Here is a 16,854-nt window from a genome sequence, read left to right on the forward strand (position 1 = left end):
GTACCAGTGGCACTTAACCACTGAGCCACTCCCTCACTAAGTTGCTGAGGCTGGCTTGATCTCATGATCCTGCTGCCAGAGCCTCCTGAGCTGCTGGGATTACACTGTACCGACTTTGGAAGACTCTTTAGAAGCAGTAACAGCCCTTGAAGGTGCCTGGGAGTATTCTGGCCTAGGAATTTTGTCTCTTCAGTTGATACAAAGAAGTTTCTTGAACTTTATCCCTCCAGCCCAGAGCTCTGTTTTCAGTTCCTTGTTGCTGAAAACTTGGTCCTTGTTCCTGATGCCAATCAAATAACAAGGACACAGTTTTGAGAAAAAGAAAAATGAAGGTTTATTGCTTTCCTGGCAAAGGAGAAACACAGGGGACTCCTGTCCCAAATGCTGTGATTCTGCCCATCAGCAGGACAGGGGGCTTTTAAAGAGGTGATTCAGAGAAAATGAGATTAGGAAGGAGAGATCAGGAAGGAGAAGATCAGGGAAAAGAAGATCAGGGAGAAGGTCAAGGAAAAGAAGGTTGAGGAAAAGAAAAAACTATGTAAGTTTCAAAGTGACGAGGGTTATAGTCAAAGCATCAAGTGAACCCATTACATCCTGACCTATTCATCCATCTCCAGCTGGATCTTTCTGAGGATATCCAATTCAACATGCTCATGGGCTTTGTGTAGCCTTTGATTGTTCTTCGAATTTCCTAACAAATCACTAGGTTCTACCAATTTGACTTCTACACTCTTATATTTTCCATTTACTTTATCATTGCCTTAGACCAATGCTTTGTAACCCAGTGCCATTCCCTAAAAATATAATGTTAGCTGCATGTGTAATTTCAAATTTTCTTGTAGACACATTAAAGCATCAAAAGAGAGACAAGCCTGGTGACACAAGCCTGTGATCTCAGCAACTTGGAAGACTGAGGCAGGAGGGTGGTGAGTTCAAAGCCAGCCGCAGCAAGTTGGTGAAGCCCTAAGCAACTTAGCTAGACCCTGTCCCAAAATAAAAAATAAAAAGGCTAGAAAAGTGATTCTGTGGTTAAGTGGCCCTGGGTTCAATCCCTGGTACCAAAAGAATTTTTTCCCCCCAGGAGAAAAATCACTTTATTTTAATAAACTCAAAGAACATCAGAACAGCTGGCTTAAGGAGGGCACACAAACATTTGTCCAGCCCCAAATTCTGAATCCACTCAGTGAACTTCCGTACATTTAGAACTTTCCATCTTTTTTTTTTTTTTTTTTTTTTTTTTGGTGCTGAGGATCGAACCCAGGCCCTTGTGCTTACAAGGCAAGCACTCTACCGACTGAGCTATCTCCCCAGCCCCCATTTAGAACTTTCTTTTGCTGCCATTCAGAAACATTGAAGCTATTAGGTGAGGCTTTACACTGCAGTTTTTTTTTTTTTTTTAATATTTTTTAGTTGTAGATGGACACAATATCTCTATTTACTTATTTATTATTATGTGGTGCTGAAGATCAAACCCAGTACCTCACACTTGTGAGGCAAGCGCTCTACCATTGAGCTACAGCCCCAGCCACTACACTGTAATTTTACATTTCATACTTTCACTATCGATTACATTTTTATGCTAAAGTAACTTGGTCATCAGAGTCGAGTTTCCATTTCTTCAATTTGAGCTTCTCAATTAGACTAATCCGCTAGCAATTCTGCACTGCTTCATCACCTCATTGAAACCCTCACAGAGCTTAACATCACCCTGGTTCTGGGCAGACTCCAAAAATTGTTTTATCTCATAAAAGGAAGGGCCACCAAGCTGCTGCTGCTGTGCTGGCTGGGTTCCCTGAGGCTCCTGGTAGGCGATATCAGGCTTTGAGGGCTGCGCAGCACTTCCTCCGCTGAAACCCCCCCGTGATGGCATGGCCCAGTGTGTGCCCCACAGCACAGCCCACAGCCACACCTGCCGCAGTGGTCGCCATCTGCGCCATCAGACCTGGCTGCTGGGATGCCGCAGCAGTTGAGCACACTGCAGCTGGCAGGGCTGCAGCTAGTGGCTGAGCTTTTGGTGCGAGCCTGGGCGCAGCTCTCATCTGAGGGGCCTGGCTGGCAGCCGGGGCCACGTGTGAGGTGTGGCTCCGGCTTCCACGCAACATGCTAAGTGCGTGGCGGCTCGACGTCCAGAATCCCAAAAGAATTTTTTTGATGGCTCCTATGTGCTAGGCACCCTTGGATGCTTGCAATGGCAAAGTGGATACAGTCCATAGTTTCTGCACTTGAGTTTTCATTCTAATGGAAATATGAACCTCTTAGGAACCTGGGCTATAGACTAGGGAAAGCCCTGATGTGAGCCTGAGCCCCCCTTTCTCCTACATGTGGTGCCCAATCAGATCATGACAATAAACATTGCTGAGTGTTTCTTACAGGTAGGCGCTGTGCTTGGGGCTCTCCTGCAATCCTTATTGCAATCCGAGAGGAGGATATCGCTTTTACTCCTAAAACAACTTCCATAATGGTCATCAAGGTGAGGAGACTTGCCTAAAGACACAACTACTGGCACAAAGGGCATCAGCTTACAGCAGTGTTCCTCCTGGGCTGGCAGGCTTCATCAGAGTCATCCTGCTCCTTCAGCTCAATGCCACTGATCTTGCTGTCATCAATATCTGTAGTGCCCTTTTTGCCTCTGCTGCTCCCACTTATTTGATGAAATTATAGCATAAAAGGAAACACACACACACAAAAAAATTTTTTTAAAAGGAAACCACACACACACACACACACACATACACACACATCCAATTTTTTCTTTACTCTCACACTCACCATAGAAGACTTCTGAGATTAGATGTGCGGGGGGTGTTTCCCCACATGCCAATAATCTCTGGAAGATATCAACTAGATACCCTCTATCTAATCCATTCAGTTTGGTTTACCTGGAGGTTGAGGGCTCAGTTCCATGAGACTGCTCCCATTTCAGAGACTGGTCACGTGAGCAATAAGTTGTCACATATACTGTTGACCAAATGGCTACAGACAAGGGTTCCTGTGACCCCCTCTTTGGGTTTGATAATGTGTAAGGATGACTCAGATAACTCAGGGAACACCTAAATTACCAGTATGCTATAAAAGGTATTATAACGGATACAGACAGACAGCTAGAGATAAATAGCAGTAGGTATGGGGTGGGAGCCTGGAGATTCCATGCCTTCTCAGGAACCTCCACATATTCAGCAATCTGGAAACTCATCAAATATTATTGTTTCAGAGGTTTCCTTCCCTCCCTCCCTCCCTCTCTTCCTCCCTCCCTCCCTCCTTCTTCCTTCTTCCTTCCAGTACTGGCAACTGAATCCAGGGGTGCTATACTACTGAGTAACATCCCCACTCCTTTTATTTTTTGGGACAGGGTCTAGCTAAATTGCTGAGGTTACAGAGTTTGATCCAGCCCACCACCCCAGTGAGGCTGAAAATGTCAGCCCTTTGATCCTCCAGTTACTTGTGTGTGTGTGTGTTTTTTTTTTTTTTTTTTTTTTGGTGACTTGGCCTCATTCTGAGGCTACCTTGGGCTCCACCCTAGCTGAGCTCATTATCGTATAATCTCAAGCATTACCAAAGTGGCTTGTTTCAAATAACAAAAGAACAGTAGCATCAATCAAGAAATTCTAAAGGCTTTACAGAGCTCTGTGACAGAAGCAGGGACAAAGACCAAATATAGTCCATATTATAGCACATATAACATCATCTTTCATGAATTAATTTAAATATGTTGTTTTTCTCTCAAACACTTTGATATACATCATCCACAGTGGGCAGCCCGTTACTCTTCCACAGCTAGCAAAATTCATTGTGTCCTTTCTTTGAGGTTCCCAGGACTGTATTAGAGTTAAACAGATCACATTGTTGATATTGGTTTACCATATCAGTGTTTTCCACTCTGAATCCCACCAGATTAGGGACTGGGTCTGTTTTTCTTTTTCTTTATTTTTTGGAAAATCAATCTGTATGCCTAGTCTATGAAATGAAGAACAACAATTATTTATGCAATTTTCTATTTGTCTCTCCCCCATTGAGGTTGCCCAGGTTTTTCTTAAAATCACTATTCCAAGGATTTTAGTTTTCCTTTGTTGGTCTCAGAAAAGGATACCCACCAAATACGGCACTTTGGCATTGACATGGCGAATACTATTTTTTGTTTGTTTGTTTTTATAACTGGAAATTGAACCCAGGGATGCTTTCCACTGAGTTATACTCCCCAATCCTTTTTAGTTTTTATTTTGAGACAGGGCCTCTCTAATCTTCCTTAGTTGCTGAGATCACAGTGGGGTACCCACACTGAGTTTTGAACTGAAGGACACTGAAGAGCTCGGAAGCAGCCTCAGCACAAGGTCTCTGCCCTTTTCCTGTCCTCATGTCTCTGGTCCCTCTTTCTTCTTCTAAATGCAGAGAGGGGTTTTCTCTGAAGTTTCCTTATCTGTCTAAATGTAGATTCTCCCAGAATGAACTTATTTGTCATGAATCTTCTTCCAGGAATCTTTTCGGCTAGGAAAAATTAACTGCTTCACAGAAGACACTAAAGGCTGATAGAAGACACAAACTGTTACCTATTCTCTGCAAGTCTTCTCCAAGGCTATTTTTATTACCTGAGAGACTATTTGCATAACAAGACAAACTTTCTTCACTATATATTCCCTCCCATCACCCTACCATTAACCCTAAGCCCTCTTCCTTTCTGTAGCTCAAGATGCTATATAACCTTTAGTCATGTGACTTTTTTTCAAGTCTCATGTTTTGTGGGATTTCCATGCATATATGTGTAATTAAAATGATATTTTCTCCTGTAAGTCTGTCTGCTGCCAGTTTATTTCATATACTCAATTATCAGAACTTAAGAAGGAAGACAATTTTTCTATTCCCTCAGCACCTTGAAGGATCAAATGACTGGACACATTTAAAGTATAAGAAGAGGCAAGGAAGATACATACAATTGTCAAAGGATCTTCTGTTAAAGATTAAAGATGGTTTCAGGCTTTTTAAAATGACAAAGAAACTGCTATTTGTCTTTGCCTTGGCTCAGGGAGAACTGTTTGCAGGAAGATGGTTTACTTCTTAGGCTGAAGATCTTGCCAACTCCCTGCTAGGATTACCTACAATTCCAGAAACTCAGGAAGTGTCCTGAACTTAGGATGCAGTTAAAACTCCTTGATTTTAGGTACTACCAGCTCAAGTTTTTTTTTTTTTTTTTTTTTTTTCTTTATCTAATGGTACTGGGGATTGAACCCTGGGGTACTCTACCATTGAGTTACTGCCAGCCCTTTCTATTTTTTATTTTGAGACAAGGTCTTGCTAAATTGCTGAGGTTGACCTCCAATTTATGATCCTCCAGTCTCAGCCTCCTGAATCTCTGGGATTACAAATGTGTACCACTGCACCCAGCACTAGCTCTTTTTTTTTTTTTTTTTTTTTTTGGTACTTGGGATTGAACTCAGGAGCACCCAACCCTTAACAACATTCCCAGCTCTATTTTGTATTTTATTTAGAGACAGGGTCTCATTGAGTTGCTTTGCCTCACCATTGCTGAGGCTGACTTCAAAATCACAATCCTTCTATCTCAGCCACCCAAGCTGCTGGAATTACCAAGCCTGGCTAACTAGCTCATTTTTAATGATGAATTTGTATTCACAGTCACATCTATTTAACAAATATTCCCCTGTGCTACATTTCAGGTAAATATTTAAAATGCTTAGAAGAACAGTGTGCCTTTGAAACACAATAGCCATCTACATTTGCCTGAAGTAATTTTAACACTTGTTTTGAAACAGGGTCTCTCTAAGTTACTTAGGGCCTTGCTAAATTGCTAAGGCTGACTTGGAACTCGTGATCTCTCCTGCATCAGCCTCCCAAATTGCTGGGGTTACAGATGTGTGTCATCACACCTGACCAAATGGTCTTCTTTACTCACTATATCATCACCTCAGGTTGAATTTTGGCTGAGCTTGAATTAACTGGCAATTGAGAGTAATAAATTCTATAATTCAGATCTTTACTACATTCTTCTTCTAACAGTTGGGATGAAGTGAGGAGTGGAAAAAGTACACAGCACTACAGAAGTCATTCAAAACTATTTGAAAATTAAAAAAACCAAGAATTCATTTTTTTTCTCTTTTGCAAGATAGATGAAGAGAACCCTCATTGTTTAACAAGATCTGAGAAGTGCATATTTTTATTTCAAGTTGACTGCTTATTACTTTGCACTCTGGCACCTGGGGTCTTGGCTCCTGCATTGTTCTTGACCACAGGCTCAACTGTCACCCATGATGCTCTTAGGGTTTAAGAAGAATAGATGTTGTGCTCCACATTTGCTCAATGACCCCATGTACTGAGTTTATAAGGGCTAATCATTCTTGTAGGTGCTAAGGATATGATAGCAAAACAATTAAATGCTGCCCACACCAAGCTTTGGAGCACTTGTTAGTCTGTGCCTGTGTGCCTGTGAGTGTGTGTACATGTGCACGCGCGCGCGTGTGTTTAGGCATATGTGTGTGTAGTTGGATGTAAGCCCCCCCCCAAAAAAGCACAAAATACATAGAATGTTATGAGGAGATAAGTACTATGCAAAAAAAAAAAAAAAAAAAGAGAGAGAGAGAAAAGGGAACAGAGATTGTTCTCTATATACTAATTATGGTTATATGGGAAGACATTGCATTGTATGAGAGACCAGACCGAATTCTTCAATATGAATTATATTCACTTTGAGAATGATGCTACAGGCACAAATGATGGATGCCTTAAAAAGTTGTAGGAGCTATTCCCTCCTGCCCCCACCTCTCTTCTTTTTTTGTATTATTGCTTTTCATTATTGCTTCTTTTTTGTGTGTGCGCAGTACTGTGGATTGAACATAGTAGTGCTCTACTACTAAGCCACCTCCCCAACTGTTTTTATTTTGTATTTTGAAACAGGGTCTCACTAGATTGTTCAGGCTGGCCTTCAACTTGTGATCTTCTTACCTCAGCCTACTGAGTAGCTGAGATAACAAGCAAGCACCACCATGCCTGCACCATCTTTTTCTTTAAGATTGTTCAACTTTATTTATTTATGTATTTGGTACTGGGGATTGAGTTCAGAAGCACTAAACCACTGAGCCACATCCCCAGCCCCTTTAAAAATATTTAGAGACAGGGTCTTGCGGAGATGCTTAGGACCTTGCTGAATTGCTGAGGCTGGCTTTGAACTCATAGTCCTCCTGCCTCAGCCTCTGGAGCTGCTGGGATTACAGGCATGTGCCACTACGCCTGGTTGTTTGACTTTGTTTAGCAAGGCATTAGAATGGTATGATGGAGAGTTCTACATAATAGAAACTAAAACCTGTTAATTCTGTGAGTATTAGCTTCTTTGTCAGTAAAATGGGAATGCAACTTTGTCTTAGTCCATTTTGTGTTGCTATTACAGAATACTGGGTAATGTAAAAAGAAATTTATTCTTTCACAGTTCTAGAGTCTGGGAAGTTTAAAGTCCAAGGGCTACATCTGGTGAGAGTCTTCTTCCTGTGGCATCCCATTTCTGAAAGAAGAAGGAAGAAAAGGATGTATGAGAAACAGAATTTGCAGCCTCAAGCCCTTTTATAATCATCATTAATCCTCTCTTGAAGGTGGAGCTCTTATGAGCTAAACACCTTTCCTTAGGCTCCATCTCTTAACATTGTTGCATTTGGGATTAAGTTTCCAAAATATGTTTTCTGGGGACACATTCAAAACAGAGCAAACATATTTTGTGGTATTGTGAGGGTTAGAGATGAAATGTGTTTGCAAAATGTCACAGTCTCTAATTGTAGGCCTTTAAATGTACCTTCAAATGGTAGTTAAGACTATTTAGAAGCATAACTACTTTAGCACAAGTTAGTGAACAATATATGCTAACCTAACAGTAACTCTCTGGGAAATTTAGAACAAAAGGGGTCTAGGACCCAAACCAGCAAAGGGTCATCCAATAAATTTAGCTACCTATTGATGACAAAGAGCTTTACTAATTATCTTGTTAGAGATGGATATGATGTGAGGACCAGACCCTCTGGTATATGTATTTGTTTCCTTCCATAACTGGATTCAGCTCTTCTCAACTAAAACTTTAGTTATCTTTATTTATTAAACAAGAACAGAACCCTGTTAACAATGACAATAATAAACATGCTATGTGCCCAGCACATTCATGGATAGAAATCCACTTAATTTTTCAATGACCGTGTGTGGAAGTTTTCCTTCATCATCTGCAGGTAAAGAAACAGATACTTGAGAGGTTCCCTATAGGGAGGACTCACGAGTGTGGGAGCTGTAGTGTTGCACGTTCAGCAGGGAAAACACATGATACCTGGCCAGGTGTACCCCTCTTTCATAGGCACAGAGTTGGAATTTATGCCTACAGTACAGAGAGAAAAGAAGTTTGCAGGAGGATTCCTGAAGACCTACAAGTTCTCTGAAGGGGGAGGGGGGGTTCCTCTTTTGCGCCTGTCTGTAAAACACGTGGTCAGGAACCAGGGACATAGTGACCCCCACCCCACTTCCGAATGTCAGGGGAGCCTCCGACCCGAAAAACTAGTTAGACTCTAGGCCTAGGTCAATTAAGTTTTTACAAAGGGGGGCGGGGCCTGGGGGGCGGTGCGCGCGAGTGTGTGTGTGTGTGGGGGGGGGGGGTGCGGATCCCTGCGAGCCGCCGATTGGCTGGCACAAGTGTCCATCTGCCTCTCCCCCGCCCCACCTCCGGGTGGCCTCCCGGCTGGGCCCGCGGGCGCGCCGAGCAGGCTCGGGGTGCCAAACTGGCAGGGGGCGTGCCGCGGGGGCGTGCCGGGGCGTCCCGGGCGCCGAGCGCGTCACGGCCTGCGGCCCCGCCCCCAGCCCTACGCGCTGCCTCCTCCTCCCCGCTCGGTCCTGTGCTCGCTCAGTTCTCGCTCCACGTTCCACGCCGTGGCCTCACTCCCCTGCGCGAGCCACCCCGCGGCCGCCGAGCGGATACACGCGCCCCGCGGCTTCCTCGCCCCGCGCCCGGCTCTCCCCGCGCGCCCCTCACACACAGACGCACGTTCGTTCCCCCTCGCGCGCCGGGCTCTCGGCAGCGGCTGCGGCTGGCGGACCGCGCGGGGCAGCACTGTAGCGGCCGCCGCGGGCTGGCGGGCCGGCCATGGAGGCGGATGGGGCCGGCGAGCAGATGAGACCGCTACTCACCCGGGTAACGAGCAGGGTGAGGGCGCCGCGGGCGGCGGGGCTCCCCGGCTGGGGGAGGGCGCGGAGCGAGGCAGACAAAGGCGGGGGTGCGGCGAGCGTCGCGGCACGGCCACTTCGTCCCGGGCCCCTCCGACTCCCGGCGGCTGGCGCGCCTGGCCATCCCCTTTGTGTGGCCGCCCGGGGCGCGGGTGCGAGGGGGCGGGCGGCGGCGCCTGGGAGGCCCAGTCGGGGCGGCGGGCTGCGCGCCACAGTCCTCCTCGCTACGGGCATCCTGCGCCCGGCTCCGGAGAGACCCGGCCACCCGCGGGGCCCGCAGTGACCCGGACCACTCCATCCTTTCTCTCCGCGGCGCTTATCTCCCCTATTTTCCGGCGTTCTCTCCAGCCAGGGTCGCGGTTCAGGTTGCTTTGGCGCTGGAGTTCAAATTAGCCCTTGGAAAACCCATCTTTTCCTAAGGAGGACCGCAGCTTCACCTGTCTCCCGTCCCAGGCAGTGGGAAGAGCTGGTGTGAATCCCTCCTCCTTTTTCTGAGCTTCCCCACCCGGTCCGTGGTGTGCTTTGTTCTGTGAGTTCTCTGGCCGCGTGGACAAGCCGTCTTCCTTCGCGGCCAAGGCTTCTTTTCCCTGTTGACTGCCAGGTCTGCCTCCTCCTCTTCTGGCATGAATCGGAGGAGTATCCTCCTGTCTCAGGCCAAGTAGAAGGAGAAGGGTGTCAGTGTTCCGGCCCCCCTGTGCTGCTCCGCCTCATCAGCCTGGGAAAATCGCTTGTCCCTATGAGGCTGGCTTTGGATTTAGGGTTAGAGGGGAGTAGGGGCGAATTTCCAAAAGGTTTAACCTCCCACTTGGGATGATGGACGAGTGGCCCATCCTCAAGAAACACTCACTTCCTGCTTCTATGTGGAGCACATGTGCCCCCACGGTTGTGATTCTCTTCTCTCTTCCTAGTTAGTGACTCAAAGGGTAGAGGAGTGTTACAAATTTTCCTGCTTCCAATTACTCTGACCAGCAAAGGAGGGAAAGTTGCAGGAAAAATTTTCCAGTCTTTCACAACTAACAGGAAAATCACTTTTCACGTGTTTTTGAGTTTTCCTTAAACCACTCCCTTGCCCCCCCTAATTTTAAGATTATTGTCAAGATCTGGGAAAGGAGTCATTTGTTATTTCAGAATGTTCATTTCTCTAAACGTAGAGGAAAACTAAGTCTCCAGACAGGGAAGTCATTTAGCAGTGGTTGTTGGGAAGATCATTCACATTGATAGTAATGGAATAGTGGAAGCTCCTAAGGAAATTTCTGTAATTCTTTCTGTAGCCTTTGAATAAACTGTTGTATAGCACCTTTTCAAATGCTGTGTATCAAATACACTGTTGCATGTTCTTGGCCTTATTATTTGCATCTGAGTTTTCATAAAGCTGGACAGAAATTGATGTGTTCTCCCATTACCTGCTTAGCAGAAGCAGCATGTAAGAGCATTGTCCTCCAAATCACTCATTCATTCAATGTAAAGCAGTTATTTAGAACCTGTTCTCTAGTGTCCAATAAAACTGAACTAGCATTACTCTCTTAGAAGTTATATTCATGTGTGTGTGTGGGGGGGGGTTGCAAATGGCAAAGGAATTCTCAATAGCTGTTGATGGTGTGGCAGGGGAGAGAGTTGGAAGATGTATCTCCTAAATCTGGTGGAAAATAAGACTGGCTATAGTAAATCTACATAAATCAATAATGGAACTCAAATATAGCAAGCTATCAGCCTAAAAATAGAATGGAGAACTGGAAATAGTAGTATAATTTGAAAACTAGAGAGGAAAATTGGCATGCTGGCACACATCAATAATCCAAGCAACTGGGAAGGCTGAGGCAGGAGGATCCCAAATTCAGGGACATCCAACTTAGCAAGACCTTGCCTCAAATATAAAAAGGACTGGATAAGTAACTCATTGGTAAAGTGTTCCTGGTTTCCATCTCCAGTACCAAGAACAAAACAAAACCAAAAAATTAATTTTTCCTTACTCATTTTTTCCTGCTAAATGAAAGTCATCAAAGTGAAAGGTATTTGTCAGTCATAACTCACAGCAGACTGCTTGGCATAGCCAAAAAACGGGAATAAAATTTATATTAATAAAATGCCATCTTGTAATTATGCAAAAAATTTTGAATAAATTGGTGGCAGTTTATATTACTCATACTGGAGCCCATCTGTTCCATAATTTAGGCTCTAAGGTTTCTTGTAAATTCTTTGACTTTCACTCATGGCATTGGGGAGGAGTCATTTCTCTTACAGACATACAACTTTTGTTTGCTTTGGTAGAAAACTTGTAGAATTTTGGTGGAAAATTCTAAGCAGGTATCACTTAGAATTTATAAAAATTGACAGGCTTATTTTTTAGTAGAGTTTAAATTCTGTTATTTAAAAGATTCCTGAGTTTTAGCAAATGATCTTTTAAGCTGTACATTATTTAATGCAATTCGATTACCACTGAAATTTTGGGACTGTATTATGAAATTTGTTATTTCTTTCATTTTGTGGATATTAATATCTCATGGGTGCCAGGCACTAGGGAAATAAACAAGGTAGGCAGGGTCCTGCCTTCATTAAATTTATTTTGGCATTTGGAGTGAACACAGTGATAGCATTTACATGTCATTTGTAAGTGCCAGTTGAAACATTTCTTGAGTTTATTAGAAATACTTAAAGTCATTAGAATAGATGAAAGATATTACTCAGATTGAATTTATTGGTGATGGCTAAATGAAAGGTTTATGTGTACCTGCAAGTAAGCATTCTCTTTGGGGAACTGGTTGATAGCTCTAGAGACATGGCACCCTAGGCATTACCATTATCAGGATTACCTTTTTGTCTTATTCTTGGTATCTTTGGACCAAAGTCCATGGAGTTGTAGGAATGGGACAGATAACAAATCTGTCATCTCTCCAAATGAAACTGTAGGTCAGTTGAGTTGGATTGAAGAATTGTTTTTTCAGGTCATTGAAACTGGGAGTTACACAGGTTTTCTTTCAAGAGAGCTTAGGGTATAAAAATTACAGTATTTTGTTACACTAAACTCCTGTTAGTTGAGTAGGTTAAAATTGAAAGCCAAAATAACCTGGTGTTGGAGGAACCTGGTATATTATTTTAGTGGTATGTGGTGTGTTAACCAATATATTCTAAAACCTTCCTAGCTATACTTGTCAACATCCGGTAATGGGTTGTCTTTCTTCCTCTTTCCCTCCCCTTTCTTAATTGTATCTTACCACAAATATCTTAAAGTGGCTAGGATCTGCCCCTGACAAAATGGCCCATTTTTATAAAGGAACATACAGGTGTTTCATGAGGTTAATGTTACAGGTTAGTCATGGATCAATATCATTTTGATGATGATGATGATTTTTTTGGTAGTGGGACTTGAACCCAGGGGCGCTTCTCACTGACCCAAATCCCCATTCCTTCAGCTTTCAGAATTTTATTTTGAACCTGGGGCTAGCAGAGTTGCTTAGGGGTTTGCTGAATTGCTGAGGCAGGGTTTTCATTTGTGATCCTCCTGCCTCAGCCTCCCAAGCCACTGGGATTACAGGCATGTGCCATTGTGCCCAGCATCATTTTGATTTATATTGTAGTTTCCTCTTGTTGATTATGGTTGCTTCAGTATTTTTTGTGCATGCACTATTTTCAGTTTTGTGATGAGCATGTATCAGTAATAAAGCTATTCCAGCATTCTAGTTTACATTGAGATTTGCCTCTTTTGCACATTTTACATTGAGTTTTAACAGTTTGAGAAAGTTGAGGATTACTTGTAATTATGCTGATAATAAATCACCAAAGAGTCTGTGGTCAACATTGTGTTACAAGTCTAGTAGTGTTGCCTTTTTAACATTCTTCTGGAAGGCAGAGGGCTAGTTGACTGGGGTAGAGCCTTGTTGACTTAATGATGATTCTTTTCTCCCATGTACTACACCTCTTCATATGACTGCTACAAGAGTGACCAAGAACTTTTTTCAGTACTTGGAACAGGAAAATGATGTGGTAATGATACAGATTTGCTTTTTTTTCTTTGGAATAGGGGTTGAATCCATGGTTGCTCTACCACTGAGCCACATAACCAGCCTTTGTGTTTTTTTGTTTGTTTTTGTTAACCTTTTATTTTGAGACAGGGTCTATCTAAATTGCTGAGACTGGACTCGAACTTGTGATCCTGTTTTCAACCTCCCGAGTTGCTGGGATTATAGGTGTGCACCGTGTCTGGCCAGATTTGTGTTTTATCATGCACGTTTTAAATTTAATTTGAGACAGGGTTTCACTAAATTGCCCAGTCTGGCCTGGATCTTGAGATCATCCTACTGTCTAAGCCTCCAGAATAGTTGGGATTATAGGTGGGTGCCACTGTGCTTTTGATAATAAGGTGTAATTTAAATTAGAATTTACATTGTTAACATGTAGGCCACTGAAATACTATCTTGACCTAGGAAACAGCTTTCAGAATTTTAGCATTTTAATATATTTGCGATGGGTGGGTGGAGCTTGGTTGGGTGACTGGAGAAAGTTATGTCAGGAAGTGCAGGAAAGGAGAGGTGTCACAGAACTGGGAAAGTATGAATTCTATGAATGCCTTCTTCAGGAAGCTGCAAGGAGCCTGGTTTGAGTTTCAACTCTAACTAGCTTTCCTCTGGTAGTACTACCAAGGCCAGGTGTGGACTGTAATCATGCCTGGGATTTCTTTGATTTACATTTAAAACTCCCAGGTTCCCCTCCACCCCCTTCTGGGCATTCATATTGCCACATTCAATTAATTTTGTTGTTATTCTGGTGCTGGGGATTGACATTTTTTATTTTAAATTTTATTTTATAGTGCTGGGGATTGAACTGAGACCTTTACACATGCTAGGCAAGCACTGAGTTACATCCCCAACCCTTTTTGTTTTATTTTGAGACCGGGCCTCACTAAGTTGCTGAGGTTGGCCTTGAACTTGTAGTCCTCATGTCTTAGCCTCCCCAGTCACTGGGATCACGGGTGTGTGCCATCACCCCTGACTGCAAGATTGCTTTTGTAGTAACTGCTGTGGTCAAATATGAAATATATTGCTTTCTAAAAAAATTGTTGAAGTTGGGCATGGTGGTGAGAATGGTGCCCAGCTACTAGGCAGGTGGATTGCCTGAGGCCAGGCATTTAGGACCAGCCTGTGCAATAGAGTGAGGTCCTGTGTCAAATATGAAAAAAAAAAAAATCCTTGATTTCATACTGTATAGAATGAATTAAAAGCCAAATTTCTTAAGCCTGTAAGAATCTAATTTATTTGAAATATGAGATACCTCATAAAAATCAGACTACAATTTCTTGTAACAGTTCTTCCAGTATTTTTGCTTAATCATTAATTGTTAAATGTGATCCTCGTGAGTGTGCTTTGCTTTGTACCACAGTAAACATCATAGTGAATTCTGTTTTTTCATTAATTTTGCATGAGAAGTGCTCTGGGTTGTGTCCTAGTATTTGGAGTATTAATGGTGCCATAGATAATATGGCACTGTCTAGTTAAAATTCATTATAAAAAAGGGATGACCTTGAAATCTGTGGATGGGCCTCAGGGGTCCATGAATTCCCCGGAAACTGAAAAATTTTCTGCTTGTGTGCATTCTTTCTGGGAGAGGGCCAAATAGCTTTATATTCAGCTCTCAAAGAGGTTTATAATTCACAAAACAGCTGAAGAATGTATATATTTTTTTCTGTACTGTAAATTTTGCCCCAAGGGCCCTTAACCACTGAGCCACGTCCCTACCCCTTTTTATATTTTATTTAAGAGACAGGATCTTGCTAAGTTGCTTAGGACCTTGCTAAGTTGCTGAGGCTGGCTTTGAATTTGCAATCTTCCTGCCTCAGCCTCACAAGGTGCTGGGATTACAGGGATGTGCCACTGTGCTCAGTAACTTTTTATTTTTTAATTTGAAACAGGGTCTCATATAGTTGCTTAGGCCCATGCTCAATTGCTGAGACTGGGCTCCAACTTGTGATCTCCTGCCTCAGTCCCCTGAGTTGCTGGGATTATAGGCGTGTACCACCACACCTGACTTAAAGAATGTACTCTTAAGACTAACTCAGTTAAAAGTTAATAGTTTTATATTTTACTGAAATAGTTGTCACTAGTGGTGACTACATTCACTTCTGAAATTTCATTAGTTTGTTTCACAGAATACTAAGATAGGAGTTTCTGCTGAAAAATTTTGTAGCCAAATAAATTTGGGCTGTGTCACAAATTGTATTTTTTGGAGAGTCACAGTGCATTAAAGTCTCTGAGAAATCCTATAATGATTAAATATGTTAAGCTTTGAAAAGAGAATGCAGCCAGGTGAGTTAGTATTTCTGATGGTTCTTACAAAAGTCAATAATATGTTGTATTGTCAGGGGTCTAAGAAAGCAAATCCTGTGATGCTGACTAAATCTCTTTACCTACAATTTTTTTCTCTATAATTAGAACTCATTTTGTTTCAGTATAGATTTGAAAAATGTATACTTAGGTGCTTTGGGAGCAACCTGAGAGGGTACTGGTTGAATGATTATGGTATATATTCACATTATATGATACTACATCTAGTGAGGAATGAGAATGTACTGTTATGGAGAGAAATGCTGAACTGAAAAAACAAAACAAAACAAAAACAAAAACAAAAAGCAAAAAACCAACCAACCAACCAACCAAGATGTGAGTTTGTATTATAGACTTCCTTTTCTTTAATGGGAACATAAATATGTGTTCGTGTCAAGACACTGGGGAGATAAATAGGAAACTAAAATGTTGCCTTAGAGGGCAAATGAGAGTAGGGATTGAGACAAGAATGGGAGCAAAGCTTCTTGGTACGTTATTTTCATTTTTAAGACATGAAAACATTAACTATTAGGCAAAATAGAATAATTACTTTGAAAAAAAATTTTTTAGTTGTAGGTGGACACCTTTATTTTTATTTATTTTTATGTGGTGCTGAGGATCCAACCCAGTGCCTCACACACGCTAGGTGAGCACTCAACCCCTGAGCCACAACCCCAGCCCCAAGGAGGATAATTTCTTACATTGTTTTTTGCTGTGGGTTGGTATACCAACTGTTTCACAAAAGTATATGGATGACTGTTTATAATATGTTCCAATATGTATTAGGTACCTAATTTTTCATGTTACAGAGTTATCACAAAAATACTAAAGTTGTTAATACATACTTGTTAGTAAAATCCCATGCTATTTTTCAAATTAAATTATATAGTGAATGCATGGGTCCTTTGGAAATGTTGTTTGTATATTACTAATGTCCAGATCCTCTCATGTTCAACCCCATTCCTATCCAGGGATTTATTTAGATTAGTGATGCATAAAGGAAGGCAGGATGTGGGAAGAGACTGGGGTGCTGTTGTTACAAATGTGATCCGTCAGTACAAGGAAATAGCTGCTTGGTTATGCTCACTTGTTTCAGCCTAGAGTTTTCCTTTGTGGTCTTTGTACTTTTTTTGGATTGAGGATCATGAGTGTGCCCAGATTACTACATTGGTCGAAATTACCGTGGCCCATTTGTATGGGGCACCATTCACGTGGTTTTCCTGTTTTTGCTCCAAAGGGTACCACTGAAGTTGAGTTCCCGGGAATGGTTGTACCCCTGGGCAGTACTGTGGGAAGATATCACTATAATCATACATTCCTCATGATGTTATATATGTACCATGTGTAA

At 42.5% G+C, this 16,854-nt stretch overlaps 1 protein-coding gene and 1 pseudogene across 7 annotated transcripts in view; one reads left to right on the forward strand and one right to left on the reverse strand.

The window, feature by feature from the left end:
* Positions 1 to 1,636: 1,636 nt before the first annotated feature.
* LOC124967841 (coiled-coil-helix-coiled-coil-helix domain-containing protein 2-like) lies at positions 1,637 to 2,102 on the reverse strand (annotated as a pseudogene).
* A 6,723-nt stretch (positions 2,103 to 8,825) lies between these two features.
* The window catches only part of Slc4a7 (solute carrier family 4 member 7), a 100,274-nt gene continuing 92,245 nt past the window's right edge, over positions 8,826 to 16,854 (forward strand). For 4 of the 7 annotated variants that reach the window (XM_047532386.1, XM_047532389.1, XM_047532388.1 and 1 more), the window contains exon 1: positions 8,826 to 9,160. In XM_047532386.1, the coding sequence (XP_047388342.1) occupies positions 9,113 to 9,160 (48 nt within the window). In that variant the 5' untranslated portion in view covers positions 8,826 to 9,112. The remainder of the gene's footprint in view (positions 9,161 to 16,854) is intronic. The other 3 variants (XM_047532394.1, XM_047532393.1, XM_047532392.1) reach the window with 2 other exon arrangements.

Source organism: Sciurus carolinensis, chromosome 17 (assembly GCF_902686445.1).
Source record: "Sciurus carolinensis chromosome 17, mSciCar1.2, whole genome shotgun sequence".
NCBI classification, from domain to species: domain Eukaryota; kingdom Metazoa; phylum Chordata; class Mammalia; order Rodentia; family Sciuridae; genus Sciurus; species Sciurus carolinensis.